The sequence below is a fragment of the Cricetulus griseus genome, assembly GCF_003668045.3.
Source record: "Cricetulus griseus strain 17A/GY chromosome 1 unlocalized genomic scaffold, alternate assembly CriGri-PICRH-1.0 chr1_0, whole genome shotgun sequence".
Classification (NCBI taxonomy): Eukaryota; Metazoa; Chordata; class Mammalia; order Rodentia; family Cricetidae; genus Cricetulus; species Cricetulus griseus.
Window position 1 is genome coordinate 258018199 of NW_023276806.1, and position 27390 is coordinate 258045588.

General features: G+C 49.1%; 1 protein-coding gene and 1 pseudogene across 2 annotated transcripts in view; one reads left to right on the forward strand and one right to left on the reverse strand.

Annotated features, from left to right (window-relative positions):
• Positions 1-12: 12 nt before the first annotated feature.
• The window catches only part of Tbc1d22b (TBC1 domain family member 22B), a 47330-nt gene continuing 19952 nt past the window's right edge, over positions 13-27390 (forward strand). For both annotated transcript variants that reach the window (XM_027394423.2, XM_027394424.2), the window contains exons 1-7: positions 13-152; positions 13073-13129; positions 17890-18197; positions 20637-20816; positions 21717-21787; positions 22890-23018; positions 24726-24791. In XM_027394423.2, coding sequence (XP_027250224.1) covers positions 97-152; positions 13073-13129; positions 17890-18197; positions 20637-20816; positions 21717-21787; positions 22890-23018; positions 24726-24791 — 867 coding nt within the window. In that variant the 5' untranslated portion in view covers positions 13-96. The remainder of the gene's footprint in view (positions 153-13072; positions 13130-17889; positions 18198-20636; positions 20817-21716; positions 21788-22889; positions 23019-24725; positions 24792-27390) is intronic.
• Positions 7012-7340, reverse strand: LOC100755094 (annotated as a pseudogene).

Below are 27390 nucleotides of genomic sequence, written 5' to 3' on the forward strand. Positions count from 1 at the left end.
AGCGGCCTGGGCTGGCCCTCAGATTGCGGGGTCCCGGGGGCCTGTCGCGGGGCGCCCCCGTGACCCACCGACCAGGCCTTCCCCCGGGCCGGAGCGATGGCCGCCGAGAACAGCAAGCAGTTCTGGAAGAGGAGCGCCAAGCTGCCGGGGAGGTGAGCCCAGGACGCCGCGGGGAGTGGGGATTGGACCCCAAGCCTTCCGGGTCCCGATCCCCGAGTGCCGCGGGCCTGGGGCGCCCCCGAGGCCGGGGGGAGGGCAGCTGCCTCTCGGAGGAGCCTGGCCGGCGTGGGTGTGGGGTGCAGGCTGGGGTCTGGGGGCGGGGAACTTGAGCTGGGAGGCGTCCGGGGCGCCGGTGTGACGGGCGTGGAGTTGGGGGAGTTGCGGCTGTCAGCCTGGCCTGGGAGGACCGCCTGCACAGCCGCTTCCCACTTGGTGCACAACTCCTCAGGGGCAGAGTTCCCACAGCGTGGCTGGCTGCTTGGTGAGGGTGGCCCTTGGCCTTGCTGCTCTAGCCCGACACGTTCCTGTCTTCCCTTTGGACTCCCCAGGAGTTCTGGTGGGCCAGCCCGGGCAGCAGGGGCGTGAGCCGGGGAAGTGACCCGACTTTGTCTTGAGTTGGCCCTTTCTCATTAGAAATTACGATAGGGTGGTCACAGGATGGAGAGTGAAGTTACTCCCTTGGCATTTGCTAATCTTTTGTGCAATCCAATTTAACTCCCCCCCCACCCCCACCCCCCAGAAGCCCTGTTCTTTTTGTGTGGATGCATCACATTCTTTTATTCCCCAGTACTGCTGGAGAGCAGGCCTCCCAAGCAACTTATTTTCTTAGCTTTTTCTTTCTCCTCTTGGTGTATGTTGACCTTCTGAGCAATTGTCCATCCATCAGTCTGCCGTTGGTTTACTGGTTCAGTTTGTTTTGGGTGGTGTCTTGGAAAGAGAAAGGAGTACGTGTTTACCGAATGTAAGATTTCTGCCTGCCACAGGCTACTTGGTGGTAGAATTTGTGTCTGGTGGTGTCCCCCACCTGTTGTCTTTCCTGACTGATTTACACCTATCCTTTCCTTCAGGTATAATCCTTTGACCTGTGACCTCTCTCTCCTCCCTCCCACCTTCCCTCCCTCCCCTCTTCACTTTCTCCCTCTCCCACCACTCCTTCCCCCCACTCCCTCCTGAAATTTCTCTTCTCTGTCTCCTTCTGTTCCTCTCTCCCTCTTACTGTCTCTCCTCACACCGTGCAAGGCAAATACTCTACCACTGAGCTACAGCCGGCATCCCACCCCCTTCTTCAAGAGGAGAGAAACGATAGTCCATATTGGCTGTGGAACTTATGAGACACATGGAGAAAGTTTCGGAACCAGATTTTAGCAGCACATGGTAATATAATCCCAGGGGAGGCAAAGGTAGCATTGGATTAAGGTGCTGTGGAGTTACAACGTTCACACATTGTACAGTGACACTCTGTGTTTTTAGATAAGCCTCACTTCCTGCCACTGATTTATGTTCCTTCCTGCTCCAGTGAGTTCTCTGGCTGTGTCGACTGTTCTCTATGAGTTTGTTATGGAGGGATCATTACATTTTGATGTCCTAAGATAATAATCAGTGAAAAAATGGTCACATCAGGAAGCAGCGATGAGGACAGTGGAGATGAGTGATCTTTCTTTGTGCCTTTGGACTGCCAGATGTGACGCATTAATGGTCTTTTGTTTTCTTTATTTCGTCTACTGGGCTATAGGAAGTCAGCTTTAAAAGTACTATTTCAAATAGTAAATTTCAGGGTGGCCTCAAACTCAGAGATCCACCGCCTCTGCCTCCCGAGTGTGTGTGCAACCACTGCCCTAGGTCTGAGCACCTTGATGGCCCAAAAACATTACTTTTGCTACATAGGAAGAATCTTCAGTTTCCTCAAACCTCTGGCTTGTTTTTCATTTTGAAACAGAGCAGTAGAGGCAAGAATTTTGGAGTCCAGATTATTATTATTGTTGTTGTTATTTAAATTATTTTACCCATACGATTGACAATCTGTCTGGGCCTCAGTTTCCTTTTTTTTTCTTTAAAGATTATTTATTTATTTATTATGTATACAACATTCTGCTTCCATGTACATCTGCACACCAGAAGAGGGCACCAGATCTTATAACAGATGGTTGTGAGCCACCATGTGGTTGCTGGGAATTGAACTCAGGACCTCTGGAAGAGCAGTCGGTGCTCTTAACAGCTGAGCCATCTCTCCAGCCTGGGCCTCAGTTTCCTAATCTATGAAATCGGGAATAAAAACACTTCCCTCAGGGTTTCTGTGAAGGCTAAATGAAATGCCCTATTTGTAAAGAAACACGGCAGTGTTTCTTTAGTACATTGTACTTGCCCCAAAAGTAGTCATTATTAATTGTACTGCTTTTATTAGAGCAAGTAAACAATTAAAAGGATGTTTCTCAGCTCCCCTGTTTGTCTTGTTTATTATTGAGGCATAAAAGTGTTGCCATGATGGATGGCACTTTTAATACCTGTCTGGTGAGGAAAGTATTGTGCCTGTGCACTCTCAGTAGGCAGAGAGCCCAGAGCTCAGGGCCATTGGGGAGAGCTGCTGCTCACTTCTGTACAAGGTGCTTTGCTTCCAGGACAGAGTTTTGCCATCTGAACTCTTGTGAATGATGTGTGCAGGGTGGCCAGCAGGGCAGAATCTAGCCACTTCTCTCTTCTTTACAGGGTTAGAGATGAGAAAAGTTCACAAAGTGTCTGGTTACTTCTGGATTCTTTGATCCTGATGGAGCGGCTTCAGTGACAATAAATAGAAATTCTGTTACAACAGCCCAAATTAAAAACAAGCAAAGCATTCTCTAAATTTTTGTTGTTTGTCTTGAGACAGGGTCTCACTATGTAGTCCTGGCTGTCCTGGAACTCACTGTGTAGACCAGGGCTGTCCTTGACCTCATAGAGGTCAACCTGCCTCTGCCTCCCCTGGCCTCCTCTATGCCTGGCTCTTTAAATATGTCTAAAAACTTATTTTGTTATGTCTGAGTGTTTGCTCTGCATGTAAGTCTTTCCTTAGTCTCAGAGGGAGATTCCATGAACCCCTTTCTTGTACCCTTGATTATAAAGCCAGAACCACGTGACTAAAGCTTGCTGGGACTGGAATATGGTCACCTTGTTCATTTATGTCTTCACCAGCTTTCTGTTTTCAGTGGTTTCCTTCACTACCTAAACTTGGCTGTCCTGAAACTCGGATAGGTAGACCAGGCTTGCCTCAAACTCAGAGAGACGTTTGCCTGTTTTCTTCTGAGTGCTGGGATTAAAGATGTGCACCACCATGCCTCGACCTTAGCTTTTCTTTTTCTTTCTTTCTTTTTTTTTTTTTTTAATGTTTTTTTGAGGGTTTCCCTGTCACTTTGGAGGCTGTCCTGGAATTAGCTCTTGTAGACCAGGCTGGTCTCAAACTCATAGAGTTCCACCTGCCTCTGCCTCCCGAGTGCTGGGATTAAAGGTGTGCGCCACCAATGCCCGGCCTAGCAGTCAGCACTTTTTAAATCTGTTTATCTCCTTGAAGGCAGATTTAGCTCCATTACACTTTCTGGTGCCCCCTTTCTCCTCAATTTGTATGTTTTATATTTTTCCTTGCTCAGCCTGTTTCTTTTCATTATAAGTCTTCTAAGAGTGAACACTAATGCTAGGCGGTGGTGGTGGCGCATGCCTTTAATCCCGGTACTCGGGGGGTGGAAGCAGAGGCAGAGGCAGGAGGATCTCTGTGAGTTCCAAACCAGCCTGGTATACAGAGCTAGTTCTAGGACAAGCTCCAAAGCTACAGAGAAACCCTGCCTTGAAAAACAGCAAACAAGCAAAAGAGTGCTGGGATTAAAAGCAGTCATCACCTGGCTCGCAGCAACTCTTATAAAGGGAAACGTTTAATTGAGGTGGTGGCTTACAGTTTCAGAGTGTCCATCTATTATCATGGGAAGCATGGCAGGGAGACAGACATGGAAGGGCTTGAGAGTTCGACATCTTGTTCCTTCAGGCAGCAGGAGACTGACACACTGACAGGTCTTGAGTTTGAGACCTCAAGACCCGCCCCCACAGCGACACACCTCCTTCAACAAGGCCACACCTCCTAATAGTGCTACCCCACTTCCACTCTCCCACCCCTCACCCCCTGGGCCAAACCTTCAAACACCTGAGTCTATGGGGTCATCCAGATTCAAACCACCATGTCAAGTTTTACAACAGAACACCTGATTTCCTTATCAGGTGATAAGGAAATGGGAATGAGAGGCTTGGCTTGAATGAGCTGTGAGGTCTGGATCAGTTCTGAAGTTATCATTGCATTTCATCAGCTCCCACTCACCAGGAATGATTGCTGGGCAGATCTGAGGGCTGGGACTGAAGATGGACTTTTCTGTGTTGTCCTTTCGAAACTAATAAATCACCTGCCTGGGTGAGCTGCTGAGTGGCAGAATTGCCAGGTGCTAGAACTTGAAGCTAAGACCCATTAGATAAGGAAAGTGAGGCCAGACTGGGAGGCTGTGGAGCAGACTCCTGTCCCTGTCAGTGCTGCTCACTCCCCTCAGTCCTGGTTGTTATGGGAGCAGCTTCTGCCATCCAAGTGATGTGGACACTTGTCATGAGGGTATAGGAGACCAGTGGGAGCTGGGTCACCCTGTACGCTTATCTCCAGGCCTGCTAGAGCAGCTTCTCTTTCCTGTCAGCAAAATGCCTTTAGTAATTTCTTTTTGAGATTTTATTTATTTTTATTTTCTGTGTATGGTGCTTTTCCTGTGTGTGTCTGGGCATCATGCTACATGAGTCTCAAAAAAAGTCAAGGGAGGGGGCTGGAGAGATGGCTCAGCTGTTAAGAGCACCGACTGCCCTTCCAGAGGTCCTGAGTTCAATTCCCAGCAACCACATGGTGGCTCACAACCATCCGTTATAAGATCTGGTGCCCTCTTCTGGTGTGCAGATGTACATGGAAGCAGAATGTTGTATACATAATAAATAAATAAAGTCTTAAAAAAAAAAGTCAAGGGAGTCATTATTAGTATTAAAAGAAGTTAAGGTCCTGGCCCCCACTGTCTGGAATCTTAGAATTTGTGCAATGGAGGCAGGATGATCAGGAGTTCAAGAACACTGTGGACTACATGAGATAAGGAAAAAAGTGTTTTTGAACAGTTGAGGAGCTTTGGATGTAGTGGTCCGGCCAGCACTGGGTTCTGTGCCCCACACTGAAAAAAGAAAAAAGTTGAGAAAAGTGGCCAGTCTTTAAAGTACATGGTCACCCATATATTTTTAAATAAAATATCTCCTGTCATTTGGTCATTTTTCATGGCATTTAGGAATCTGATAGTAGACCAGTGTAAAAGCTGGGATTTGCCCGGGTAGATCTATTATATCCCATTTGGGACTTGGAGATGTTTTTGCTGATAAAGTAAGTGACTGGAAAGTACTGAATTATTGCTGAAACAGCGAACCTTGGGATCTGGAAGATTTCCATGGAGCATCCGTGTGAATGGAGTCCTGTTGCCAAATGTCTTGGCATTTAACATGGTCAGTTCTGTTCCAGTGTTTGCTCAGTTTCTGTGTCAGCACCAGACACCTGCTGGGCTTTCCCACCAAGGCTTTCGTACTGTTGCAACTGGGTAAGACACCCCTGGCAACACTTTCTGTGGGTTTGTCCTCTCAGAGCGTGGCAGAGGCTAGCCCCTGGGCTTTATGCTGTCAGTTCAGAGCATGTGTGGTATTCTCCAGGCTGCAGCGTGCCAGTCCCTGGCTTTCAGGTCTGTTAGAGATGGGCCAGCTTAGGCAGAGCCAGGGTCTGTGAGTTCTGACCATACCCACTCAGGATTGTAAGTGCCTGATAGTGTGTGCTGCTTTTACCACGCTGTGAGGAGCCGCAGACAGAGACCACAATCTTCTAGAAGCTGAGAATCTGCTCAGCACTGGTGCTTCCCCTGCTGAAGATCAACAAATGGCCGGCTTTCCGGTTTTTCCACTAAGCATATGTCACATCTGTAATTAGATAAAGTAGACGTGGAACTGGATGGAAACATGGCTAAGTGAAAACAGTCAGCTGTGGAGTGATCCGGCTGGGCTCGGCTGGGCCTGGAGCTTAGGTTAGGGTGCTTGCCTCTGGGAGCTGAAGCCCTTGATCTCCCAGCATCACAAGAAAAAGAGGAGGAGGAGGGAGAAGGAGAAGAAAGACATATAGATATTTATTAGGTCTGGTGATTGGGTTCCATGGGAAAGAGACTTGCTGCCATAGACCTGACAACCTGGGTGTGATTCCTAGATCCCAAGTGGAAGGAGTGATTCCTGAAAGTTGTTCTCTGAGCTTGTGGTGTGGCACCTGTACTTACAGGCATTGTCCACACACATAGCACACAAAAACAACAAAGGGAAGAAAAGCAGTCAGTGAAAGGAAGAGCGGGAATGGACTGGAGGTCCCTGTACCTACATGCAGGGTGGCTAGCATGTAGGGAGTGGGGCAGGAAAGGACTGCGCAGACATCAGTGCTCTCTGTGCTCCCTGTGCTCCTCAAGGGCTGGAAATGTGGCAGATGTTGACGTGAGCCCAGACTCATCACTTCATGGGTATTTATTGTTTTTTCCCTGCACTTTGCTTGTTGTCTGAAAATAGTGGTAAAAGAAGCAGCATATGACATTATACATTCAAGTATGCTATTATAATTTACAAATTATAAAAATTCTCCCTTTTTGCCGGGGGTGGTGGTGGCACACGCCTTTAATCCCAGCACTCGGGAGGCAGAGGCAGGAGGATCTCTATGAGTTCAAGACCAGCCTGGTCTACAAGAGCTAGTTCCAGGACAGCCTCCAAAGCCACAGAGAAACCCTGTCTTGAACCCCCGACCCTCCCCCCAGTTCTCCCTTTTTATAGCCAGTTGCTTTTGAATGGCTAAATTTTAGTGCCCTCCCCCCTTAACTAAATGCCTATTCAACAAGTCAATTGAACAAACACATCTACCCAAATTTACATCCCAGAATCCCTAAGTAAAGTGAAGATGAGTAAGTTCTATTCCTTTTCTTCATTTGTGTGATCAGGTGGCAAAGAACACGACTTTCTCTTAACTGTTCCTAAGCCTCTGCATCAAGCTTCTTCAGGAACTCAGTTCTCAGAGACTTTAGGGGACAGCCTGAAGAATTTGTCAATGCCTTTTGCCACTTTGGAGTTGGGCACACACAATCTGGGTTCCCTCCTGCATACATATTTTCAGCTTTTCTTGACAAACACGACGAAGCATTCGTGACAAAGGCAGAGGAGCCAAGCACCTTCCTGGGGGCTCCAGAAGCCACCACTTTTCTGTAGGCTCCCGGGACATAGTTTGCTTAGGTCCGTACCATGTTCACACAGGGAGAGACAGCTGGCACTGACTCCCCAGCTGCTGTGTCTTTAACTGGACCAGAATCCCAGTAGAATGCTTTTACATTTTGAGCAAAAAAAAATCTTATACTGGGGCTGGAGAGATGGCTCAGAAGTTAGGAACACCAACTGCTCTTCCAGAGGTCCAGAGTTCAATTCCCAGCAACCGCATGGTGGCTCACAACCATCTGTAATGAGATTTGGTGCTCTCTTCTGATGTGCAGCATGTATTTAGGCAAAACACTGTATACAAAATACATATTTTTTCCTATTGTATTGTAAGGATACAAGATACATATTTTTTCTTTGCTTTCTTCAAAATACATATTTTTAAAGAAAGATAGTTTATAAAAAAATAAATCTCATACTGTAGTCCAGGCTGCCCTGGTGTACTCTGTGTAGCTAAGGGAACCTCAGCTTTCCAAGTTCCAAAATTACATTTGTGCACTGTCACCCACCCAGACCCCCAGCAATGGCCAATGTTTATTTAAAAGTGTAGTGGAGATCAACTTTCCCAGGTATTGAGTGTGGGGCTCTCAAGGGGCCCAGTTAGTGCTGGCCCATAGGTGAATTATTATACTAAAGGTTTTTTTTTTTTAATTATTTCATGTGTATGCCTGGCATAGAAAAGGGTGTCAGGTCTTCTGGAAATGGGGTTTTGAGCTACCATGTGGGTGCTGGGAATTGAACCCATGACCTTTGGAAGAGCAGTCAGCACTATGAACCACTGAGCCATCTCTCCAGTCAGCAATGGACACCTTTGCTCTCCTGCTCTTGTAGACTGTCTTTGTCCAGCAGCTGTGATAATCTTCATTTCTCCTTTGCTAACTTCCCACCTGTCTTTGTTGAGATTCAGCAAACTGATTTATTATACAAAGTTTCCCCACTTCAGACACATCATGGTCTAGTTCAAGAACATGCTAACAAATTCAGTTTGGGCTCCGATGCTTCTGCGAGGCTGTCATTTATCACAGCCTTTCTGGCTGTGCCTGCTCATCAGCCAACATCTTTGAAAAAGTCTTCTGTGAGCGGAAGAGCTTCTTCCTCTTAGCTGATGGCCTCTGGCCCTCAGGCCTGTGACGATTAGGTCTGCCTTTTCTTAAGAGAATCCAAGGATCTTACTGTTTTATCCAGGCAGCTCTCCTAACTGACCTGGTGGGAGCCTCCTGCCTTGTTTGGCATTTAATGTTTGACCATGAGGGCTTTGGACTTGAGAGTTCAAATGCTGGAGTCCGAGAATCTGAAAATTTTAAAATGCAAACCCATGCCCCACCCCCCATGTATCTGTGGCTGTGTTTTAATTTTTGTTTTTGTCTAAGTCTTCCCCTCCCTCTCTGTGAGCCAGAATTTCCCAGTACTCTGGTACCTCTAGGCTTTTTCCTGTCCTCCTCTGCCTAGAAAATGCCAGGAACACACACACCGGCATAGCCTTTAGGGTTGGTGCTTCTGTGGCAGCCTATGGGATGAATCACTTTGCAATCTTCCGGAGAGGTTCAGGGAGTTGACCTTTACAGCTGAAAGGGTCCAGAATGTCCAGAACTCAGACTCACATGGGAGCAGATTCCCTCTGAACTAAAAGAAACAGTGTAGACACTTTTGTTTAAAACTGCCACAATGATATCTAACATCTTATATTCCGCTCTAAAAAGTGAAAAGGGTATCATGCGGAAATGATTGATCCACCCACGTTCTTATTTGAAAACATCTTAAGGATTTCCTGTCATAAGAAGCAGAAAGAAAAAAAAGGGGGGGAGGGAGCAGAATGCTGGTGAACTTGGCTGGAGAGACGGCTCAGTAATAAAGAGCGCTCAGTGCTCCCACAGAGCGCCCGCTCAGTTCTCAGCACCCACATGAGGTTCAAACTATCTGCTTTTGTTTGTGTGTTTGTTTTGTTTTTCAAGACAGGGTGTCTCTGTGTAGCTTTGGAACCTGTCCTGGAACTGTAGACCAGGCTGGCCTCAAACTCACAGAGATGGGTCTGCCTCTGCCTCCTGAGTGCTGGGATCAAAGGTGTGAGCCACCACTGCCCGGCTTACTGCTGCCATGTTTTGGACATAAGGAAGTGTCCATCACATCAGGACCTGTGTGGAGTCTGGTGCTGGCTGGGCAGCCATGGCTTGCGAGATGCTTCCACAGGCTACCTGGACTCCTTGAAGCTACAAGGGGCCTAGTGTTGGCCTTTTGTGGTCTGACTCCTCATATTCCCAGCCAGGGGCAGCCAGTGTTGGGGACAAGGAATCAGTTTTTCCAAGGAGTCACCCTGACCCCTGAATACCTCTCTTTCTCCTAGTGTGACTGGTAAGAAAAGCCAACTTGTGCACCCGGCTGTTCAAACTATCTGTAACTCTAGTCCCAGAGGGTCTTATGCCCTTTTCTGGCCTCTGAGAGCACTGCATGCATGTGGTACATACTTGCTCACACAGACACACAGGCAGATACATGAATAAAAATAAATCCTGCCTGGTGCTGGTGGCACATGCCTTTAATCCCAGCACTCCTTAGGAGGCTGAGGCAGGAGATCTCTGTGAGTTTCAGGCCAGCCTGGTCTTCAGAGCGAGTGCCAGGATAGGCTCCAAAGCTACAAAGAGAAACCCTGTCTCAAAAAAAAAAAAAAAAAAGAGTCTGAAAAAGAGACTTGGTAAACCTGTGGTGTTTACTAAACCTTGGGTGAGGAGTAAACTATAAATAGGGAGGGAGGAAGAAAGCCAGGGTCTCCTGGCAGTGTGTGCTGGGTTGAGTTCTCACGTGTTTGGTCCCACCCACAGCCTGCTCACCAACCACTGGGCTGAGCCAAGCCTCTCCAGGCTTTCTGGATTGCTTTGTTTGTGTCCTATAAAGGTGATGCCTACAGAAGCCCCTACCTCAGAAAGTCACAAGGTTTGAAGGAGAACGCTTTCCCTGAGGCCTGCCCTGGTCTGCAGCCTCACCACCAAAGCACTGCCCCTGGTGTGTCCCGTATCACAGATGCAAATACGTGAACACGGCTTAATTTTATTAGCTTTACAAAATATATGGAGCCATTATGCTACAGTTCTGCACCTGTGAGGCTATTCTAGGTTGTCAGCTTGACTGCGTCTGGAATCCACTAAACCCAAGTGGCTGGGCACACCTGTGAGAGACCCATTTTTCTTTTTCTTTTTCTTTTCTTTTCTTTTCGTTTTTCGAGACAGGGTTTCTCTGTGGCTTTGGAGCCTATCCTGGCACTCACTCTGGAGACCAGGCTGGTCTCAAACTCACAGAGATCCACCTGCCTCTGCCTCCTGAGTGCTGGGATTAAAGGCGTGTGCCACCAACACCCGGCTAGGGAAGACCCACTTTTTAAAAAAATTATTCTCTCATACAATACATCGTGACTACAGCATCTCCTCCTTCCACTCCCTCCAGCCCCTGCTTCCTCTCTGCCCCCAATCCATTGCTCCTCCGTTTCACTTCAGAAAAGAGCAGCCTCCCAGTGATATCTACTGAACACAGCATAACAAGATGCAATAAGACTAGGTACAAACCCTCATATCAAGGCAGGATGGGGCAGCCCAGAAAGAGGGAAAGGGTCCCACAAGCAGACAGTAAAGCCAGAGACACCCCCCTACCACTGATAAAAGTTGTACAAACATCCCACGCTAAACAAGCATAGCACAGGACCTGTAGCAGGCCCATGCAGGCTCCGTGATTGTCACTTCAGTTTCTGTGAGTCCCTATCAGTCCTGCCTAGTTGATTCCGTGGGTCATGTTCTCAACCCCTCTGGCTCCTCCAATCCTTCCTCCCCCTCTATCCTGGGGTTCCCTGTGCTCTGCTTAACGTTTGAAGTTTGGCTGTGGGTCTCTGTCTGCATTTGCTCCCATCAGCTGCTGGAGGAAGCCTCTCTGATGACATCTGGGCTAGGCACCGACCCATGAGTATAGCAGAGTATCATTAGGTGTCAATGACTTTTGGTTTTACCATAGGTCTCTGAGCCATCCACCTTCCAGTTCCTGGACAACCAGGTAGTGTCAGGCATGGGCTGGCTTCCTCTCGTGGCTTTGGCTTCAAGTTAGACTAGTCATTGCCACTCTCACAAGCTCTGAGCCACCATTGCCTTGGCACCAGGCACATAAGTGGTGCACAGACACAGATGCAGGCAAAACACCCATGCACATACAAATAAACCTTTTTTTTTTTTTTTTTTTTTTTGAGACAGGATCTCTCCATGTATCTCTGGCTGACCTAGAACTTTCTATATAGACCAGACTGACTTCAAACTCACAGAGATCCATCTGTTTCTGCCTCCTGCATTCTGGGGTTAAAGATGTGTGCCACCATACCTGGTTTTATTTTTAAAGTTAGATATTTAAGAGTGAAAGTATTGGGTCTTAGGTTATAAATATCTCATTCCTGCTAGAGATGGCCACATTGCAGGTTTGTTTGTTTTAAAGCAGAACTGAAGTTCATGCAAAAGAGGCTTTTAACGTAGATTAAAGCAGATCTTAATAGATGTTGCTATGTGTGCTTCCCCGTCAGAAGCAATGGCTCCTGGAGCCATGGGGATCTTAAAACTCTGGGAAGTACACAACTTACAAACTCTCAAAAGGTAAGAAAGTTGCAGGAGTCACAAGTGCCTCCCATACTTAAAAAACCAGTAAGCCGTTGCCAGGAAAAGGGAACTGTTTCCAGTTGAGCAGCCTGCCAGTTGTGCAGAGAGCTGCAGGTATGCAGCTTTCAGGAGTGGTCCATGCTAGGGTGCTGTCAATGCTGCTGCTGCAGCCTTAGAGTGATGCCAGGCGACTCCCTGGCTCTCCAGGCTGGACTGGGGTGGAGTGGTTTCTTTGGTCTGTTGTTGGTGTCCTGTCTCAGGAGGAGAGATGCTTGTCCACCTCTTCCCAGGAAGTCACACAACAGAAACACTTAGGCACAGTGTAATCCACCCTTCTCTTGACGTATGCTGTTGCTTTACTGCCTTCGGTGTCCTCATTTTACGGTGAGAAAGTATGTTGCCGGTTCACCGTGGTGTTGGCTGACAGCAGTGGCATTGGAACTCTCCTCTCACTGGCTCTAAAGCTCGAGGTCTCTCATGTGGCCTCGATTATTTTATGTCATTTATTATTACTGTGTGTTGGGGAATGGTGCTATGGAGCATGTGCAGTCAAAGGAACTTTGAGGAGGTTCCTCCCTCTTCCTCTTTTTTTTTTTTTTTTTTTTTTTTTTTTGAGACAGGGTTTCTTTGTGGCTTTGGAGGCTGTCCTGGAACTAGCTCTTGTAGACCAGCTCTTGAACTCACAGAGATCCACCTGCCTCTGCCTCCTGAGTGCTGGGATTAAAGGGGTCTCTTGTCCTGCCATGCTGGTTATCCCTGGCTAGCTGACCTGTGACCTTTCAGACAATTCTCTGTCCTGTTCCGTCTTGCTGTGAGAATACTGGGATTACAGATGCGCTGTAATCCCAGTCAGACTGGTCTTTGGACATGGTCAGCAAGCACTTAGCAGCCACAGCATCTTGCTGGGCCTGGGCTGCTTTAGATAGGACTGCCTGCTGGGCGGGAATGCCATGGCACTGACACTTCCCCAGGGAAACCGAGCATCACCTATGGCCATCTGGAAGGATAGGCTACTGTCTTTTGGAATGGCTTAGGTGTCATTCTTGGAAGCAGGCTATTTTTCCAAGTCCCATGAGTTTGGTGTGACATCAGGTTCTCGACTGGACATTTAGCTTCCTCACTAAATTTGTGTCCCCTGCTTTCAGCATCCAGCCTGTGTATGGAGCTCAGCACCCTCCTCTGGATCCTCGGCTCACCAAAAAGTAAGTCTCCTCACCACTGCCTCCTCTAGTTGCCGAAGCGACGCTTCCTGTCCGGCCCTTCCATCTGCTTCTCTGGCACAGGTGGTCAGGAGCAATCTTCTCACTGTGAAGATGCTCACTATGTAAACCAGTTTGGCTTGGAACTCACAGAGATCAACCGCCTTCTGCTTCCAGAGTGCTGGGATTTTAAGGGCGTGTACCAATATCCTGGCCAAAGGGGCAGGCTTTTTTTTTTTTCCATTTTGTTTTTGTTTTTTTTCTTAAAGATTTTATTTATTTATTATGAATATAGTCTTCTGCCTGCATGCCAGCAGAGGGCACCAGATCTCATTCAAAGGTGGTTGTCAGGAATTGAACTCAGGACCTCTGGAAGAGCAGTCAGTGCTCTTAACCGCTGAGCCATCTCTCCAGCCCCTTGTTTTTGTTTTTTTCATGACAGGGTTTCGCAGTGTTGTCTTGGCTGTCCTGGAACTTACTCTGTAGACCAGGCTGGCCTTGAACTCTCAGAGATCACCTGCCTGTGCCTCCCAAGTGCTGGGAATCAAAGGCGTGCACCGCCGCCACCACCACCACCTGGCAAAGGGGAATTTTTTTTTTAAATTAATTTGTATGTATGTGTGTTTGCCTGAGTGTATGTATATATATGAACGTATACATGTATGTACCATATGGATGCATAAGAAAGCATTGGATCCCTGGAACTGGAGTTGCAGGCAGTTGTGAGCCACCATGTGGGTGTTGGGAACCAAACTCAGGTTCTCTGTAAGAGCAAGTGTTCTTAACCTCTAAGCCATCTCTCCAGCCCCATGAAGGGTTGGAAGAGTCTTGAGACAGGCTCTTACTGTGTAACCCAAGCTGGTTTTGCAGTCTGATACTTCCTGCCTCAGCTTTCCAAGGGCTGAGATTATGAGCATGCACCAACATATGCCTTAAACCTTTCTCCCTTTACCCCTTCCTCCCTCTCCTCCTCTCTAGGGCCTTGCACATAATAGGCTAGCACTCTGCACACTCGAGCGTGTGTGCGCGCGCACACACACACACACACACACACACACACACACACACACACACTCACTCTTAAGTGCTTCATTTTCTGTAATGTTACACCATTGCATAGTGTGAATTTTGTTTCCTGTCGGCACTGGTGCATTGATGGTGTGGCAGGTACTGTTGATAACCTACTTGACATGACAGTCTTTCCCACCCCCACTGCTTCCTTGTGCAAGAGCCCCAATTTTATTCGGATGTTGAGTAAGCAGCCATGCTCTTAGGGAAGGTGTTAGCATTGGCTTAAGCCTTAGTCCATAGTCTTGTGGTAACAACCCCAGTGACTAGTTTAGGGTGGGCTTACCAATGAGTGGGGTTCATGGAAACTTAAAAAGATTTTTATCTTATTTTAAGTGTGTGTGTGTGTGTGTGTGTGTGTGTGTGTGTGTGTGTGTACGCGCGTGCACGCGGGTACACAAGCATGCCAGAAGAGAGGATTAGATCCTATGGAACGCTGAAGTTACAGGCAGTGGTCATCTACCAGACCCGGGTCAAGTCAGGTCATCTGCAAGAGCAGTAATTACTCTTAGTTGAGCCTTTTCTCCAGCCCCATGACAGCTCTTTTAATGAGACAGACAGTATGAATGAAATTTGTGAATTCTATGAAGGAGGCACTTTGAGCAGATATGCACCTGCCTCCTGCTTCCTTTTGAACTTGGTAGTGAGGTGAGATGCCCAGGGCTGTGACAAATGACTGCAGCTCCTAGGGAAAGGCCAGAGACTGGAGATGTCCGCCCAGTGGCCCAACAGCATGCTCTGTGCCATTTGAGCATTGCAGTTGAGTATTCTGTTACTGCCACAAAAGCATCCCAGTAGAACCCATCCAGACAGGTAGTTAACATGTAAATCTACCATCCACCCATTCTACAGGTAGTGGGTACACTTTTATGCTCAGATTTTATGCTTGTCCTGGTCACTCACTTTACTGTGCCCATCAACTGAGTTTCCCCTTGTTCTGCATTGAGGGCAGATCTTCAGGAATATGACCATGTCCCAGACTGCCCAGCAAACTCTCTCTCTCTCTCTCTCTCTCTCTCTCTCTCTCTCTCTCTCTCTCTCTCTCTCTGTTTTTTTCGAGACAGGGTTTCTCTTAGTTAGATAGGCTCCAAAGCTTCTCTGTGTAGCTTTGGAGCCTATCCCGGTACTCGCTTTGGAGACCAGGCTGGCCTTGAACTCACAGAGATCTGCCTGCCTCTGCCTCCTGAGTGCTGGGATTAAAGGCGTGCGCCACCAACGCCTGGCCCAGCAAACTCTTAATAGCTTTGTTTTCTCACTTGTTAATATTAGTAAAACCCAGGATACTTCCTGGTCACTTCACAGAGTCATACTGTCTGTCTACTTTACCTGGCTTCACAAATCAGAATGAATTGGCTCTGATTAATGGCTTCCCTCTCTCATGGTATGTGCTGGTTCAGTATTAATATTCTCAAACATGGGGGCACCATGAGTGGAGCACCAGACTGTTTTACAAGCCCAGATTGTTGCTGTAAAACATTTATCGCCCTTGTTTTAGCACCTTTATTTGGAAGCTTTGATTGCTTTCTCTGCTCAGCCGCAGACCATCATTAATCACCACGTGGTTAATCTCCATCATACTAGAAGCCGCTATATCCGGTCTTTAATTGTCTAAACTGCATGAGCACACTAAGTCATCTCCTCTCTGTGGATACTGGCTCCAATTTGCTAAATTATTACTATTAGTGGAAATATCGCCTGCAATAATTTTTATAGCTCAAATAAAACCAGTGTTACTGACTGCTGAGCAGCCCCATCAGCCACTTGCAGGCATGACAGGCTTCTAAGTGATACTGTGTGGCTGGTCCCACTCCGAGGTCACAGCACGGTTTCACATAAAGCCATATGAGGCTTTGAGGGGACTGGGTTTGTTTGAATGTCACTTTACATCAGTTAACCAATGCCATATTTTTCTAATATAATTCTATTCTACATGTCCTCCTAAACATGTATGGACCGTATGTCAACCAAAACAATTCTTTTTTTTTTTCCAATTTTTTTTATTTGAATTAGGAACAGGATTGTTTTACATGACAGTCCCATTTCCCTTCTCCCACCTGTCCTCCCCTACCCGCCCCCCCCAATAAAACCTTATCTGTCACATATCTTCTCTGTTCCCCCTGGATGGTGAGGCCTTCCATCAGAGTCTTAGGTTTCCTTTGGGGTAGGGCCTAGCGCCCCCCCCAACCAAAACAATTCTGTAGGTAGAACCGCTGTTGCAGTGAAACAGGGCAGAGCTGTCAAATGATAAAACAATGGCATTTTTGTGTTCTGAAGAATATAACCCATGGCCACTCTTTTTCAAAATGTCCTTCACTAAGTCTCACTCAGATGTGTGATTTATTGTGTTTTTATTGCCACCTGGATTTTCTTGGGTTTTTTTTTATTCATTTTCTAATTTTTTTAATGTGTATGAGTGTTTGCCTCCATAAATGTATTTGCACCATATTTTTTTGTGTTTGGTGACTGAAGAGGCCAGAAGAGGGCATCAGAGCCCCTGAAACTGGAGTTCAGATGGTTGTGAGTCACCATGTAGGTGCTGGGGACAGAACCTGGGTCCTCTGCTAGTGCTCTTAACCACTGGGCGCTCTCTCTAGCCCCAAAATTATTAATTCTGTGTGTGTGTGGGGGTGTGGGTGTGTGTGTGTGTGTGTGTGGTGGTGTGGGGGTGTGACTGTATGTGTGTGCGTGTGAGACTGTGTGGTGTGACGGGGGGGGGGGGGGGCCGTGACTGTATGTGTGGCTGTGTGTGGTGTGACTGTAGTGGCTGTGCATGCATGTCTCTGCGTGTGACTGTGTGTGTTTGTGCTGTGTGTCTTTGTGTGTGTATGGCTGTGTGTGGTAGCATGTGCTCATTAGTTGAGGGGCCTGAGGAGGTCAGGGGTGTGGGATCCCCTGGAGAGAATGTCACAGGAATGGGGACAGTAGCTTTTCTGACACAGCCTGCTTTACTGTCTGGAGTGGCCATGCCTCCCTGAGGGGTGAGTGATGTTTTCACCCCACTGGGGTCCAGTTCCCATGTATTGCAGACTTTCACAAGTCTCAAGCTAATTGTGTTTTAAAAGTGGGGGAAAGCCCGGAGCAGCACCAAGCTCAGACTTTGTTCTAGGCTGGCAGAGTAAACAGAGGAGCCTTTTCATTCTGAGACTTAATGCTCTGTGTTTGGACAGTTAACATTACCCCCCTCCTCCCCACGCCCCCCAGCAAGCCTGCATCTTACTCCAGCAACAACTCTAGCTTATGATGGCTTAACAAATCCACTTGACACCTCAGTGAATTCTACTGTTAAGGCTTAGTTCTTGCTTATGTGTGTCCAAAATGGGGTGGGGCCAGGGTGGAGGGCAGGCTGTGGTCCACCTTGTCACTCAGTGGGTGGGTAGTGGGTGGTCACTGTGCCCTACTACCTGGAACCTTGAGGGCACAGTGACCAGGAGGGGCTATGGGGCAGCTATGAGCATGGCGAGGCTGCCTCACTTCTCTTAGCTTAGACTGTCCGGATGGTTTCATGAGTTGGAGGATGCTGGGAAATAAGAGTATGGAGAGCCGATGGCCCTGGCTCTGCATCTGTGATAAGTAGTGGCTATGGGCAGTTTGCTCTGAGTACGGGCAGGTGGTTGGTCATGTAATTGTATGACAGATGCCAATAAAGGTGGCCAGGTGTGTCACACTGCTTGGTAACGCCGTCTCCTTTCTTGAAGCTTCATCAAAGAACGGTCAAAAGTGAACTCAGTTCCTCTGAAGAACAAGAAGGCCTCCAGTTTCCACGAGTTTGCCAGGAATACCAGTGACGCCTGGGACATAGGTGATGACGAGGAAGAGGACTTTTCCTCACCTCCTTTCCAAACTCTGAACTCGAAAGTGGCTTTGGCAACTGCGGCCCAAGTCCTAGAGAACCACAGCAAGCTGAGAGTAAAACCTGAACGTTCGCAGTCGACATCATCAGACGTCCCCGCCAGCTACAAGGTCATAAAGTCCAGCAGCGACGCCCAGCTGTCCCGAAACTCCAGTGAGTCCCCTGCCCCCGTAGCCTCAGCCTCTCAGTAGAGGGCAGCCAGAGAAAAAGACGTTCCTGCACAGATCTTCATGGGACAATTTAAAACAACACCAAAACAATTAAAGAAAAGCCCTCAAGCCTGAAGCAGAACACCAGCAAGCCTGTCAGTCGCTGGCTGTCCCTGCCCTTCCCACTGGGCCTTTACTTCCTAGCATAGACGTTCTCTGCCTTCTCCCCTCTTCTCCCTTTCCCTCCTCCTCCCCTCTTCTCCCTTTCCCTCCTCCCCCCCTCCTCCCTTTCCCCACAGCTTCCCCTGGGGAGGTTGTTTCACATTGCTCTAGGCCTGGTCAGGTTTACAAGTACTGACTAAATGTATTTAAAGGTGTCAGTGACTGAGTTCACAAATGGTTTACCTCCTCAGCCCTGGGGAACAGCTGCCCACCTCTGGAGGCCTTTTCCCTGTTTCTGTGATGCAAAAAGCTGTGTTGCAGGACCAGGTCACAGCTACCTAACAGTCACTGCCCACCAGGTGACAGGAAAGATCTGTTTGTTTTGTTTTCTTACCACCATCCCCATCCCCACACCTACTCCCCCTCCCCCCAGACAGGGTTTCTCTGTGCAGCCCTGGCTGTCTTAGAACTCATTTTGTAGACCAGGCTGGCTTTGAACTCACAGGGTGGATTCCACCTGCCTCTGCCTCCCAAGTGTTGGGGTTAAAGGTGCGTGCCACCACCACCTGGCTGTTTTGTTTTCTTAATCTGGGAAAGTGGCCTCAGTTACTATTGGGGGTGATGGTGGTTTTGGATGTCTGGGGACTTCCTGTGCCTTTAAGGACTCGTTGCTGTGCTTAATGTTCTCCAAAGGGTTTTGTGCAAGCAAATCGGCTACTCTGAGCTGCACAGGTTACATCTGAGTCTGGTCCTGGTTACATTTAAAAAGGCTCACAGGTCATGGGCATAAAGGATGGAGATGTCGAAGCCCCAGAGTGTGGCCTGCCTCAGTCTCTGAGTTTCCGAGGCCATGAAGCTTGGCTGTAGGGTTTTTGCTGTAATTCTGTCATTTGCCTTTGCTGACACAGGGCCCAGCTTGAACCCACATTGCCAGTCTGAGACAGGCATTCCGAATTGATTGACCAGGTGGCTGAAGCTATGACTGAGGTTCCCAGTGACAGGAAGGCCCCTGCCATGATCCCTGCAGGCTACCCTGTGTACCCGGGTCCCCCACATGTCCCCCTATGGAGGTTCCCTCAGTATACATCTGTCTGTAAACAGCGGATGCCAGAGATGCCCATCTGTCTAAGCTTTGCTGCAAGACTTGCATTTTCTAGGCCCCACTTGTCACCGTGGGCGTCCCAGCCAGGTGCCTTGTGACAGCTGTCGAACACTTCTGCAATGATGGCTAGTTCCTGTTTAGTGTTTAATGTTTGCATTTTAAAGCCCAGGTATTGAAGAATGTGACCCAGCCTTTAGAGGGCTGTCCTCAAAAATTCTTTGTGGCAATTAATTAGAGTGGAGGAGTCAGACAGTCCCAAGGTAGCCCCTCCACTTCCCCAGCCTGAGTTCATTCTTCTGTAAAAGAACTAAATATTCTTAGCAGGCATCATAGGGGTCACAAGAGACAACATGCTGAAATGGACAGCACGGCGCCTTCTGCGTAGCAAGTGAGCACTAGTCCTGCACTGTCCCCCTTCCCCAGTGGTGACACTACTTCAGAGGTGACACAGCAGAGTCCAGAGCTGGCTCATTTGAGTGGGGTTGTGGAGTACAGAGGAGCAGTGCACAGCACTGGGTGGCCTGAAGCCACAGCTCCCTACCTGCCTCGAAGGGCTGGCTCCTGGTGGGCCAAGGGCAGGCTGCAGCTGTGCCAGGCTCTAGAGGGTAGCCAGTGTGCTCTGCAGGATTGAGGGCAGCCAGTGTGCTCTGCAGGATTGAGGGCAGCCAGTGTGCTCTGCAGGGTTGGGGTAGCCAGTGTGCTCTACAGGGTTGGGGCAGCCAGTGTGCTCTGCAGGGTTGAGGGCAGCCAGTGTGCTCTGCAGGGTTGAGGGCAGCCAGTGTGCTCTGCAGGGTCAAGGCTTAGCCTTTCACGCACTCTGGTGTGTGGAGGGGTGAAGAACTGTCTGCCTTAGGCTGGGTGACTACCACTTTCCCCTGAGGCACTGCAGAGAGGTCCAGGTTAGAGTAGAAGGAGGCATTTCCTTGGTTTCACCACACACATTCTCAGAAGTGCCTGCTGGGCCCGGGGCAGTCAGTTGGCCACAGCTGTCCTCTGCATGGGAGCAGAGCCCTGCTGGGCCTCACCCTCTCTCTCTTGGACCCTCAGCTGGATCCTCAGGCAGTGTCCCAGGCCCAACCCTTGCCCTGGAGAAGGCACCACACCATTGCCCAAGCAGGCCCTAGGGTGTCTGATCCATGACCATCCCACACAGTTCTCTCTTTCTTCAAATCCCCTCAGGTGACACGTGCCTGAGGAACTCACTCCACAAACAGCAGTCTCTCCCTCTCCGGCCCATCATCCCCCTTGTTGCCCGGATCTCAGACCAGAATGCTTCTGGGGCCCCTCCAATGACAGTCCGGGAGAAAACGCGCCTAGAAAAGTTCCGGCAGCTACTTTCCAGCCACAACACCGACTTAGGTGAGTTCCCCAAAGCCCTGGGCAAGGTAGGCGCTATGGTGACTGGGGTCCTCAGAGGATGGGAGCTTCTACCCTCTGCCTTCTTTTACTTTCTAGCAGCCCTCAGTGTGGTGCACAGGTGTTTAGATAGAAGTCTGTTATCAGAGATTAGGGACCAGAGTCAATGTGGCTGTCACTGGGGTCCTCGTGCAGACCATGGGGGTTCCTATTCCAGCTCCGAGACCTCTGCTCCCTCCAGGGATTCTCACACAGGCCCACACTGGTAAGTACCAGTGCTTACTTACTGGGCTAAGGTTACCTGATGTGGACAATGGGAAACGAATCTTGACCGGGTTGGGTTGGAAGGATCACAGCAGGACTGGGGCTGTGACAAGTTTATTGCAAGCAATCAGAATTTCTATTCCTTTATCAGAAACAGGATGCAGTGGTGGTTGCCAGGATACAATGTTTGCAAGCTGTGTTGTGAGCTCTATAGGGTACACAAAATTCATGACTCAGACCAGTTGTCCTGTCAGACTCCTGTATGCTTCTCTGACATCTAGGAAACAGAGATCCACAGATGGCCTGAATGCTTCACTCACTGCCTGAGGGAGTGCCTCGGTCTCTCAGGAACTGAAGAGCACTCAATCTCTCAGGAGCCCCAGACTCTAACCTGAAAAACCTATGATGCCTCTCAAGGCAGCTAGGCCAGGCCACACAGCCACAGCTTCTCTGAGATAATGACTGTGCAGGTGCCCTTGGACTCCTGCAGCTCGGGACTGTGGGCTTGGAGCCTTTCCCTGCTTGTCTTAGCTGGTGACGTGGTAGTGATGATATTCAGTGGTAGGAGGCATCTGACCAAGGTTTGATTTGAACCTTTTCGGGAACACCTCATTCAGTGAGGCTGTTTTCTGTCTGTAGATGAATTGAGGAAGTGGAGCTGGCCAGGCGTTCCCAGGGAAGTTCGACCGGTCACCTGGAGACTGCTGTCGGTGAGTTCCACCCACCACGAGGAGAAGCGTGGGCCTCACACAGCCCTCTGCCTGCCAAGGTTGGTCTGGGCATGTTGATCTTATGCCATAGACTTCTCTAGTACCGCTGCCTGGTGCAGGGGTGAGGCTGTGTCAGAAGAGACGCATGCTTGAGCGTTTATTCCCACGCCTGCAGGTGAGAGTACTCCTCCAGCTATATATGGAAGCTAGGTGCTGACTCCTGTGTCCAAAGTGTCACTTTCTTAAAAGTGGGGAGGGATCTAGTTGAACTGGAGGACCCCAGAGCTGGCCTAGAGCAAGCATCGACACTCCTGAGTGTTCCAAGTCCATCTTCCACTCTGAAGGGTCAGTTCGCCGGCCTCTCAGGAGCCGGACTGGGCTTGCTTTCACCAGACCAGATACTGCTTGATTTCCAGCCTCAGAAACCTGCCCCATCATTTAGTAAAGGTGTCCAAAGGCCTGTTTGCTATTGCATACCCCAGATCCAACAAGCCCCTATCCAGTTCTCCAGGCACTCACGATGGAATGCACTACCTTTGAGAGGGAGGGGCTCTTGTCACTGTCCCCTACCCCCAGTGCCTCAGCCACTCCTAGTAAGTTCAGATGCTGCTCAGAATGAATTTGGCAAGCAGAAGGGGACCAGGATTCTTAGGAGTAAGAATGAGATCCAGGCTGGGAGTGAGAACAGAAGCCAGGCTGCCAGTTCCGTCCCAACCTTTTGACTCTGTTCAGCTTGCTGAGCTATGGTTCCCAGTGTTACACTGGAAAAGAATGTGTAATCCGTACCAAGACGCGTCACAGAAGTAGACAGATTCTGTAATTCCCTTGGAGACTGTGACTGGGGTCCAGCTGCCTCCCGCTGACCTACATTTACTGCTCAGCGGTGCCAACTCTGGGAGCCCCCAGCGTGAAGTGTGACCAAAACAATAACCATGTTTGGGAAGCTAGCCTCCCGTCATCTGCCCACCCAGGGTCCACTAACCAGAAGAGGGCGAGCACCAGGTGGCCTGAACTGGAAGGGACCGGTCTCGTCCTCTCAGCAGTCCTTTTTCTGTTCCTTGGTGGTTTCCAGCCACCCTCTGACTGACGGGGTTGTCTTTAGGGCTATCTCCCAGCAAACACTGAGCGGCGGAAGTTGACCCTGCAGCGGAAGCGGGAGGAGTACTTCGGCTTCATTGAGCAGTATTACGACTCTCGGAATGAGGAGCATCACCAAGACACCTACAGACAGGTATGCCGTCTGTGGGCCGCTGGCGTCTGTGCCCCTGGGGCCTGCTGTGCAGTTAGATGTCCTCTGTGTCTGGGACTCCCTTCCGGCTTCCCATTCAGCAGCTCTGATTCCGGATTTTAAAATAGAACTTACCGTGCCTGTGTGCTCGTGCGTGTATTTAAAATTTATTTTTGTTTTTATCTATGTGTATGTGTGTGCATGTGTGTGGATATGCACACCTGAGTTCAGGTGCCATGGAAGCCAGAAGAGGGTGTTGGATCCTTGGAGCTGGAGTTAGAAACTGTTGTAAGTTGCCTGACACGGGTCTGAAAACCAGACTTGGGTCTTCAGGAAGAGCAGCAAGAGCTCTTAACTGCTGAGCCACTCCTGATTTTTTTTTTTTTTTTTTTTTTTTTTTTTTTTTTCTGAGACAGGGCCTCACTCTGTAGCTCAGGCTGACTTTGAACCTGTCTCAGCTTCCTGGTTATTGGGGTTATGGGTACGTGCTACTTATATCTTTAGATAGATGTGTTTTTTAGCACTGGTCAGTGGTAGTGCTTTCTTATCTTTCATGTGTGTACAAATCACCACACACATACACACACACACACACACACACACACACACACACACACACAGACACACACACCTTGGATTACCAGTAGATGTAGGACTTGAGATGAGGCCTGTACTTCTAACATGCTCCATGATAACAAAGGTGCTGTTGACCTCAGGCCATCCCATGAGGACACACAGTAGAGACAGAAAGCTCAGAAGTGGTCAGTCTGCTCTGGACTGTGGCATCAGTGTGGCCCTGTGGCTGCTGCCAAAGTGTCTGCCAGCAGCATCCTCACAGGAGGAAGAGGTGGCAGGGCTGGAGGTGGCCAGCAGACAGCTGCTGTGACTGTCCCCAGAAACAAAGTGGCCTCTTTTGATGTGGATACTGTCTTTAGGACGAGCCTGAGCATTGGATGGCCTCAGAGCCACCTGTCAGGTGGCAGAAGTAAGAGACTCAACTCTCACTGAAGGCGCTGCCCTGGCTTTTCCTCACTCCCTGACCCCATGAGCAGTCCTGTCCCATCCTGTCCTGTCCTGTTCCAGCATGTTTTTAGCAACAGTTGGGGCTCTTTTTATTTTTAGCAGTAGTTGTGGGTTTTGTTTGCTGTTTAGACAGGGTCTTGCTATGTATCACTGGTTTGTCTCTAACTCACTACATGGACCAGGCTGGCTTCAAACTCCTGCCTCTATATCGCAAGTACTGGGATTATAGGAATGCTGTAATTACTATTCCACCCACACCCAGCTGGTTTCTGAGACAGGGTTTCACTAGGTTGTCTAGGCTGGACTTGAACTTACATCATCATCCAAGCTGGCCTCTGACTCAGCCTCAGCCTTCTGAGTGCTGGGAATACAGGCATGCCCCACCACAGCAGACTTTTATGAACTGTGGATAACTAAGATCCTGAAAGAGGGGTACATACTTGGTCATGTCTGGTAAACAGGTACCATCCCAGATTTAATCCAGAGAACCAGAGGAGGGCTGTGGGCTGCTTTAGGTGAGAAGCCTATTCTCTTTGATTAAGTGGTTTATTTGGGGGCGTTTCCTGTCTGTACTGTGGCTTACAGGGGGGCATACTCCTCTTGGTGGCTCTGTGCTCTGAGCTCCCCTTGCTTCTGATGCCTTAGACACTCCAGCCTTAGGTCTAGGCTGTGGCTTTTGTTTTTCAGATTCACATTGACATTCCAAGGACGAATCCTCTCATTCCATTGTTCCAGCAGCCCCTTGTCCAGGAGGTGAGTGGATCCCTACTGTCTGGTCCTTCTCCTGCCTGGGCCCAGTGGCTGCTTGCTGCCTCATGTCCACGACCTCACACATCCTCACCTGCCCTTCAGCCTGGCTACCAAGTAGTGCTTCACCCTGAAGCTGGAGGCAGTCAGCATCCCACTTAAAACCCTGTTCCTAGGTTTGCCTTGCTCTTTAAAGCCGGATGATGATTCTTTTTTTTAAATTGTAACGAAATATATGTAGCATCAGTTTGCCATCCTCTTCCTTTTTTTTGTGTACAGTAGGTAATGAATAATGCCTAACTCAGGGTATTGCTTATGTTTCCAGGTATTTTCCAATGTTCCCAAGTGAGTTTAGTACCCTTTAAATGGTCGTCCCCTTCCTCTGCCACCATCATTCTGTTTCCTGACTATGGATGTAACTACCCGGGACACCTCACATAAGTAGAATTATACAATATTTCGCATTTTGTGATCTGCTGAGTTCAGTGTCAGAAGTGCCTTCATTAAAATTTTTATTGCCTTTATTTGTTTATATTGTGGAGGGCATGCCATGGTATGTGTGTGGAGGCAGGGGACCACTGGCAAAGGTTGGTTTTCTTCTTCCACTGTGTGGGTTCTGGTCATCAGCCTCATCATCAGGCGCACCTTTGCCCACTGAGCTACCCCTCCACCCACCCCCTGACTTTTTAAATATTCCATCACATGAATGTAACATGTTGTGGACACGTGGGTTGCTTATCCCTTTTGGCTGTGGTGATTAATGAGCATTGGTATGCAAATACGTTGTAGACCCTGTTTTGAGTTCCTTTGGAACTAAATCCAGAGGTGACATTGGTAGTGATGTTTCAAGACCTCAAGTTAATGGAGCACATGGAAAGTTCCAGTGGGACCTTGAACTTGCCTTGAGCAGGGATGCTCACCCCGTGAGAGCAGCAGCTGCAATTGCAGTTGTGCTGCAGTCAGGACATGGAGTGTCAGGGCTTTGAAGTGAGCTTTCTGTTCTCTTCATAATGAGAGGGACAGTGGGAGAAGAATCCGTGGCTTTGGATGGTATCCATAGTTCCATCCTGCTGGGATCTATCGTAGCTTTCAACACCAAAGGGAAGATTGCGGGAGTGTCGTTATCTCACCACTGAGATGCAGGACAGGGGAAGTGAAAGGCATTCCTTTCCTCCACTCCCTGCCTTCTCCTCCTTCCACCTCAAGATGTTCAGATCCTTACCTTTCCTGTATGCCAGCTCTCATTTTAGAGATGTGAATAGCAGCTCAACAGGCATCTCCTGCTAGTGGAACCTGGGTACAAAGATGGAAAGTCACACTCTTCCCTTCAGTCGCCCTTGTGTGCAGGGATGTTGTCATTTTAAGCAATGGAGACACAGAGAGAGCTAACCCCAGCCCTGATGCTGAAAGGCTTGCAGACCTGACAGATGCTTGAGTTCAACTTGCCCCACGAGTGGAGGAGCTAGGTGTGGGGAACCCTGCAGGTCCATCCTCTTCTCCTGATAGGCAGTTACTGCAGACTCCTCCTGCAGTGCAGAGCCTGTGCTCTCCCAGGCAGCCGGGCTTCCTTCTTCACTTTGCATCCGTCTGGCACCTTCTGAGAATGATGTGTGTGCGTCTACATTACTCGTTCTCCTGAAGAGCACTGCCCTCCTGATGTGAGCAGCCAGCTTCTGTGCAGTTGACCATGAAAAGCCAGTCACTGAGGTTGAGACTTGGGAGTAGCAAGTGCCCTTTTAAGTCTTTCCAAAAGGCCGACCTGGACACAGTTGTTTGGCTTTTGTGACACTGGGGATCAAACCCAGGGCCTCATGTGCTAGGCAAGTGCTCTACGCCAGGCACTAGATAGACACAGGTGACAGATGCAAGAAAAGAGTAGGCCTGGGAACCCCTGCCGTTTCCTAGGACATAGTGGGTCTAGCCTGGGCTACATTTTTTGGGGGTGGGTTCTTTAGCAATGGATGACAGAGAGCAAGAGGACTCCCTTCAGAGGGGACAGAAAGCAAGAGGACTCCCTTCAGAGGGGACAGAAAGCAAGAGGACTCCCTTCAGAGAGGTCAGAGAGCAAGAGGACTCCCTTCAGAGAGGACAGAGGGCAAGAGGACTCCCTTCAGAGAGGTCAGAGGGCAAGAGGACTCCCTTCAGAGAGGTCAGAGGGCAAGAGGACTCCCTTCAGAGAGGTCAGAGAGCAAGAGGACTCCCTTCAGAGAGGACAGAGAACAAGAGGACTCCCTTTCCTTCAGAGAGCAAGAGGACTCCCTTTCCTTCAGAGAGGTCAGAGAGCAAGAGGACTCCTTCAGAGGGTCACTAAAACAAGGGCACCATGCAGAGGACACATGGGCAGCTCTGTTGGAAGCAGAAGCCAGCTTACTTCATGGGGTGCTTGGTTCCGGCTGTTAGCACAGGTGCTTCCCAGCTTTCCCTACCAGATTCTCTGGGAGGGGCTATCAGACAGCCTTCAGTGTGTCCCTAGGTTCCTCACATTGTCCCTACCCTAGGTGAGCATCTCCAAAAGCTGACATTTCCCTTCCCTCATTCTTCTTGGGAGTCCCTGTCCGCAGGGCTGTCTGGGGTGGGGTGTGCTATGGATGCCATCTGATCCTTT